General features: G+C 51.2%; 1 protein-coding gene across 1 annotated transcript; it reads left to right on the top strand.

Annotated features, from left to right (window-relative positions):
* Positions 1–1,788: 1,788 nt before the first annotated feature.
* Positions 1,789–6,814, top strand: IGFBP1 (insulin like growth factor binding protein 1). Its single transcript, XM_014828401.3, has 4 exons — positions 1,789–2,276; positions 3,744–3,928; positions 5,051–5,176; positions 6,095–6,814. The coding sequence occupies exons 1-4, from the start codon at positions 1,913–1,915 to the stop codon at positions 6,224–6,226; spliced, it is 807 nt and encodes a 268-aa protein (XP_014683887.3). The 5' UTR covers positions 1,789–1,912; the 3' UTR covers positions 6,227–6,814.
* Positions 6,815–7,293: the final 479 nt, after the last annotated feature.

The following is a 7,293-nucleotide window of genomic DNA, read 5'->3' as shown; positions in this document are numbered from 1 at the left end:
GCAACGGAAATATTTGGGAAATCGATCTGTAGAGGAACTTTCACTATGTGCCGGGTGAGAGGGACCTCCCTGGGCAAGTGCACAACTGGGTGAACCGTCCCAGGCTGGCAAACTGCCGGGCACATGGTAGGCAGGCCCTAAATATTTACCAAATAATTCTCTCTTTCATGTGTCGTTAATAAAACATTTCAGGTAGGCACGCCAACTCTAAGTTGAGGAAGTCAGAGAGAAAATTCAGAGCACAAACTCTTCTTTTGGAAATGAAATCTTTTAGAAACGTACATCAAAAATAATGTTAAACAAGTAAAAACCATCGATCAGCTCCTTAACCAGACACAGAACTGAGCTCTGTAGAAATAAGGACAGACATGACCGTGAACTTCCAGCTGCGATCATTTTCACTGCCCTTACTTTGATTGTTGCTGAGGAGATGCTAGAGCCGTGACAGCTTATTGATACAGTCCAGGCAGGACAAAAGGCAGGTGGCACCCAGGCCACGGAGCCAGTGAAGTGGCTAGAAAAGGAGTTAGTAAATGAGCTTTAATTTGGTCATTCTTGAAACAAATAATATAACGACAACATAAGTATCTGATAATAGTACGTAATGTACTATTTATTAGATAATGTAAATCCAGAAGGATGAAAAAGAGTGTGCAAGGAAAACCAGTGTTTCACTCAGTCACCTAATTTCACCCCCTTCAAGCAAGCATTGATAGCGGTTTCTTACGTATTTTCTCAAGATATTACTGTGACACATATTCATGTTACTTTTTTGTACACAAACAGCATATTCTGTACCTTCTCATTTTTACTGCCCTTGGGAATTTTACTTGCACAGTTTTACTAATCTTGGAGATTTTTCCCTATCAGTAAACACAGAGCTACCTCTTTCTTGTTAACAGCCGCCTGGTTAACAGGGACCGGGTGCAGCGAGAGGGCCTGCAGGCCCTGGGGATGCACAGGCCCATTTCTCACTGTCTTTAAAGTACAGTGACATTTTTCTTGTGATCCAAGAGAATATCCAAGAAATAGGAATTTTAACTAAAAAGAGGGCCTTGGTAATTGCGGATAAAAATTTGGTCTGAGCGGGGAAGTCAGAGGGAGCTGGGGTCCTGTTTCCTAATGGGCCCGGAGCCCCTCTCCTCTTTGGAAGCTCAGTTAGGGAGGCGGGTCTCTGGGGGTGGTGGTGAGATTGGGGAGCTTGGCATCAGCCCTGGGGGGAACTGTCTGCTTCCTCCCTCTCTCCCTCCTGGCCGAAGCTGGGAAGAGGCAGTTAAGTGGGCTGGGGGCTTTCTTCCTGCAGAGGGACAAGCAGTTCTGGGCTTTGGCGCTGAGACCCGACCAGGGCTTGTGGGGACCTGGGATCTAAGCTAGGCCTCTCTTCCTCCCACTGGGCCTTGGTTTCCCCATTTGAAAACTAGTAAGTGGGCTGGCCTTGCCCAGCTGATTTCTCGAGTTTTCCCTGGGTCAGCCTAGGAGCGCTGCTCAGTCGGCCTCAGGATGCCCCTTGAACAAAACAAGCGAGGGTTACCCTCTCTACCTGACTGTGCGCTCCTGGTTACAATTGCACTTTGGCTCCAGGTTAGAAGCCGTAATAACAGGACAAACACAGTGGGAAACCTGGACCGTTTACCCTCCTTCCACCCACGGTTTGCGCAGGGCCTTGGGCGTAGGAGCAAAACAAACATTTTGAACACCCTCTTGCGAGGGAGCGCGTAGCGCTGCCAATCATTAACCTCAGGCTTCAGGTGGCCGCGGCCCGCGCCCTTCATAAGGCCCGCGCAGCGCCCAGCAAGCATCCACCTCCTGGCGAGCATCGGTTACCGCCACCAGCCCAGCGAGCACCAGCCACCGCGCCGCCGCCGCCACCGCTCAGCGAGCATCGGCCCCTGTCCGCCACCCCTGCCCGGCGATGCCTGAGGTCCCCGCTGCCCGCGCCTGGCCGCTCCTGTTCCCGCTCCTGCTGGCTGTCCACCTCGGCACAGCCGCCGGCGCTCCCCAGCCGTGGCAATGCGCGCCCTGCTCCCCCGAAAGGCTCGCGCTCTGCCCGCCTGTGCCCGCCTCGTGCCCGGAACCCTCCCGGCCTGCGGGCTGCGGCTGCTGCCCGACGTGCGCCCTGCCGCTGGGCGCCGCATGCGGCGTGGCCAGTGCGCGCTGCGCCCGCGGGCTCAGCTGCCGCGCGCTGCCTGGAGAGCCGCGACCCCTGCACGCCCTCACCCGCGGCCGGGGCGCCTGCATGCTTGTGCCCGACACCGTGCCCAGCGCCGAGGCCACAGGTACCACCATTCCCCGATCTGGTCCCCTGCCCTGGGACAGATGAGTGGTCCTGGGGCGGGTAGGGGTACGGCTCCATCAAAGCCCACAGCAAGTGGGGAGCAAACTCGCCGGGCCCAGAGCTTGCAGCCAAAGCCCGTAAGGAGAAAGGATCTCGGGTCACCCAGATGAGCCCCATCATTGCATGGTCCTGCAGGAGGTGCCCAGGACAAGGGAAGAAAGGCCCAAGGGCAGGCACAACTTGGTAGGAGAGCTGGGGAGAGGGCCCAGCCCAGCCCACAGCGCACTCATCTATAGAAACTCAGAGGGTCAGAGAGAAGGGAGGCCATGGGGGTGCCCTGGAAGTGGGCACACCCCTGGCCCTCCTTTCTGCTGATGAGCGGGAAGCCCCAGTGGCTGGAGCCTCTGGGAAGGGCTGGGATGGGAATTCCTCCAGGGAAGCCTGTGGAATGTCCTTTGTAATTTGCATCCTGTGGAGTCAGTCCGTGCTTCCCAGAAGTTTACAGAACATAATGTGAGAGTTTAGGCTGAAAACTTCACTTGCATTCATTGCTATAGAAAAACAGTGTTTGATGTGTATGTTGCCTCCTAAGAACTTGACAATCAGGCTCTTTCCTGCATTTGGCGTGATTTATTTGTAGTGGGAAGCAGAGGAAATGCCTCTTCTTCCACTCCCTCTTCCTACCTCCCCATCTGGGCAGCTGCAAGACGAGTGTGACGCTGCGAGGAGGAGGAATCTCGTGGTTCCACACCCTGATAGCAGTGTGCTGGAGTTCTGGCCCTCCCAAGGAGGGGACACCGTTTCCTGCCGGTTCTCTGCCTTCAGAGTCAATGAAATGGAGTCTTCTCCATGGTTCTCAAAGGTCATGGCTTCCCCTGGGCATCCCTCAGGAGACCCAGTTCTCTATGATTCTGCCCACGCACCAAATCCAAACGCTAGGACTCTAACTGCAAGATATCTGGTGACCACCCCCTCCTCTTCCAGCCGGTGCAAGGAAGTCACTTAGTCTGCGGGAAGGCAGAGCCCCGGGAGTGGAAGGGGAGAGCGGCAATCTGGACCCACTTCTAAATGAACCCTGCCACCTGTTCATAGGGTACCACAGTGCGGGGAAGCTGAGGTTCCAAGGCTCCTGCTAATAGCCTGAGGAGTTGAACTGGAATTTTTCAGGGCTATTCCCAGGCCTCAAAAATTGTGCACGTGCTGTCCTCCTACTTTAGAAGCAAAATCACACAGCACCCTCGCCAGGCCCCCAAATTACTATTTTCTCAGAACAGAACTGGTCTTGCTGTCGCGCACCACTCTTCCCAGAAACGATCAGAAGCTCCTTTAAAGAGGGAGTCGGCAAAACTCCGGGTCAATGTGACCGTCCTATGGTCCAGCCTGGATCTGTGGGAAGGGAAGCAACTTCAGGGGGGACGGTGCGGACGCTTCCGAGAGGACTCATGGGTCTGCGGCGTTCCTTTTTCAGATGCAAAGGGCCCCGCGGCCCCGAACAGCGTACCCCCCGAGAGCGCAGAGATGACCCAGGAGCAGCTCCTGGACAGTTTCCACTTGATGGCCCCATCCGGAGAGGACCTGCCCATCCTCTGGAACGCCGTCAGTAACTACGAGAACATAAGGTCTCGCGAGATCTCCGACATCAAAAAGTGGAAGGTGAGGCCTGGGGCGGGCGGACCCTCTAGCTTGTGCCTGCCGTGCCAGGGAGGCGGGTGGGCTTCTCTCTGGTCCTGAGCCCCGGAGATGAACACTTTTCATCCCAAAGCCTAACAACCATTTCTCAGTTTAGCTTTGCCAAGCTTTTAACACAAGGGCTTTCAGCAGGGGAGCATGCTGGTTGGGAAAAAAAAAAAAAAAAAAGCCATTCCTGCTGTGCAACTTTAGATATCTTACTTCATGTCTCTGAGCTCATCTGTAAAATAAGAAAAATGTCTAAAGAGCATTGAGCTATACTGTTCTAAAGCTTAGCACAAACACTTTACACTCCCACTACCCCATTGCATCTCCTCCCCCTTTAAAAAAATGTACATAATATAAAATTTATTATTTTAACCATTTTAAAGTATAAAGTTCTGTGAGTTTTAGCACATTCACATTATTCTGCAACTATCACTAGCATCCATCTCCAGAACTTTTTCCTCTTCCCAAACTAAAACTGTCCCGATTATACACTAACTTCCCTGTAGCATCTTAATTGGCCTCCATTTTTAATTCCACCACTTGAGGGCGACAAAGAATCAAAGTTGGAGTGATAGGCTGATTTGTTAAAAAAAAAAAGAAAATCACTTCCACAAACATGCACACCCGGGAAAGTGGAGGATGGAACCATTTTCCAGACACGTCGGGATTTCATCTGGAAATGATGACCAGTGGAGAAAAGTGTATTCTTATATTATCCAGATGAATGCCTTAATCCTCGCTTGATTTGGTTTACGTGAAATAACCTTGTCGATTACAGAGGAGAATTATTAAAAATCTAGAAATGTCTGCTGCTAACTTCTGGGTTCAGAGAGCTGTGCCCATTCTCCTTGCAACCAGATGACGGGAGCCAAAATTACCCACCGGGGGTGGAGGCGTGGGAGAGCTCACGCAGATGGGAAGCTTTGTCTAACTCAAGACAGACTCACACGCTCCTTTTACAGGGGAGAGATGGAGGCCCAGAGAGGGCACTCCAGGCCTGTCCTCAGAGCCCAAACAAAACCTCTTCCGCCAGCTGCCCTTTAGGCTGATAATTCCCTTTTTCTTGTCATTTATCCCAGTGTCAAATTGCTCTTTCAGGAGCCCTGCAAACGAGAACTCTACAAAGTGCTGGACAGATTAGCCAAGGAGCAGCAGAAGGCAGATGAGCTTTACAAATTTTATCTGCCAAACTGCAACAAGAATGGATTCTATCACCCCAAACAGGTATGTGTCTCCATGGGGCCAGTTGCTGCTGCCCACAGCCCTGCAAGGCCATGCTTTCCTCGAACATGGGGTCCAGTCCCAAACATGCTCCATAAAACCCCACCACCGATCATATTAAGCAAGATCCACCCCCTGAGACTAGGAGCAGAGGGTCCCCGGTAGCCTGAAGACCAGCTCAGTGTTCACGGCCGGCGAAGGGTGCCTGCACTTGGCCAGGGGCCCTGGGCCAAGCGTTACTCCGTCCCTTACCAAGGCTGAGCAGGGAGGGACTTTCACAGGCTCCTCACGTTCTGAATATCAGCTCCTCATCTATAACACAAGAGGGAGGGAACCACCTACTTAGGAAAGCAAGATTTGTTTGGCCATCTCTTACTTTTTTCTCCCCACAAAGGGAAAGGAACTCTATAATTAAAGACAACAGCTCTTTTTTGGCTTGCCAGATAATAAAAGAGATCAAACAAACCAAGACTTAATTTTGAGGAACCTTTTAGGACTCAGTGAAGCCCAGGTTCTGTGGATATTGCGGGGGGAAGCTGAGGACTAGGCAGAGCTTTATAACAGATGAGGAATCTGTTGAGGAATGCGAGGCAGTGTCGGCCACCCACGGGACACGCTCCCCCAGGCTCAGCAGCGCTGCCATCGAGGCCATGAAAAAGACAGCTGTGCCCATGCTACACCACGTGACACATGCAGGACATCCTAATCTCCCTGGACACTTGACCTTAGTCCCCATTTTATGAGGAGGACCATGAGGGTGTTGGATTTTGCCATCGGTCATGGTCGTGGCTGGTTCATGGCGCCCGTGGCCTGGGCTCTCTGCTGCCCCGCCGTGTTCTCCGAGTGGTGCTGGGCGGCCCGGAGTTCCACCTCCCCCAGCTTCACTTCGGAGGCTCTTGACCTTGCATCTTGTCTTCGCAGTGCGAGACGTCCCTGGAGGGAGAAGTGGGGCTCTGCTGGTGTGTCTACCCTTGGAGCGGCAAGAAGATCCCAGGGTCTGTGGAGATCAGAGGGGACCCCAACTGCCATCAGTATTTTAACATACAGAACTGAGAACAGATGCAATTTGATCTATTCCTTCACATGAAATATTTAAGTACACAGGATATTTATACTCTAGAATACACACACACTTTTATATATATATATGTAGATGTATATATATATATAGGAACTACTTTTTATACTCCGCATATAACTTGATATATAAAGCTGTGGTTTATTTATTCACTCTAAGTTTATTTTTTTCTACACAGTAACTTGCGCCGTATTAATTTATATATCCTGAAATACTTCTCATCATGTCGTATGTAAATACTTGTATTTTAGCTCTTCAAAGCTTCCGGCTTCTCTTTTTCAAGAGCATGGGAAAATGCTGCCTAGAAAATAAAAATCAAATGTGTAGCAGTGATTTTTTTCAAGTGGCTTAACAGAGGATGCTTAAGCCCTGTGTAAGAATGATTCAGTCTGTATATTCCACGGATCCGAGTCTGGTGTAAATTTGCAGGGAAAGTTAAATGTTGATTATGTAATCAAAGCTGGATGTGGTGAGGTTGCTACATGTTAAAATATGCATTGGATATATTGTCAAACGCGCTTGCATCATGTAAACATATTGGGAATAAATACTCCACGCGGGAACGTTGTTACTGCTGTAGACGTTTATCGAACCTGCCGTGATCTTTGTCTCTGAAACCGCTCCATCCTTCACCCTCCCCTTCCTTACCCAGCTTGGGTGTTTCAAGTCTGCAGGCTCCTCGTCCCCCCTGCTGGCAGGTCTGCTCTGCCCCCCATGGGCTCCCACTGCCCAGTGGAGTCAGGTGGCTGGCCAGGCTGGGCACTCTCCATCTCCTTGAGCCCTAGGCTCTCTACTTGCACTTGCCCTTCCTCTTGTAAATAGGCCTGAGTTTCCCCCATCTTTTTCTTTTTTTTTTTTTTGGAGGAAGATTAGCCCTGAGCTAACTACTGCCAATCCTCCTCTTTTTGCTGAGGAAGACCAGCCCTGAGCTAACATCCATGCCCATCTTCCTCTACTTTATACGTGGGATGCCTACCACAGCATGGCTTTTGTCAAGCAGTGCCATGTCCACACCCAGGATCTGAACCGCCCAACCCCAGGC

The sequence above is a fragment of the Equus asinus genome, chromosome 1, assembly GCF_041296235.1.
Source record: "Equus asinus isolate D_3611 breed Donkey chromosome 1, EquAss-T2T_v2, whole genome shotgun sequence".
Lineage (NCBI taxonomy): Eukaryota > Metazoa > Chordata > Mammalia > Perissodactyla > Equidae > Equus > Equus asinus.
Note: the sequence above shows the minus strand (reverse complement) of the source record. Positions and strands in the feature narration are given on the sequence as shown.

Excerpts from the sequence above, each read along its gene's own strand:
- IGFBP1 (XM_014828401.3), top strand. The coding sequence starts at position 1,913 with ATGCCTGAGGTCCCCGCTGCCCGCGCCTGGCCGCTCCTGTTCCCGCTC. Across the intron at positions 3,929-5,050 it reads CCGACATCAAAAAGTGGAAG|GAGCCCTGCAAACGAGAACT; the intron begins GTGAGGCCTGGG and ends TTGCTCTTTCAG. Across the intron at positions 5,177-6,094 it reads GATTCTATCACCCCAAACAG|TGCGAGACGTCCCTGGAGGG; the intron begins GTATGTGTCTCC and ends TTGTCTTCGCAG.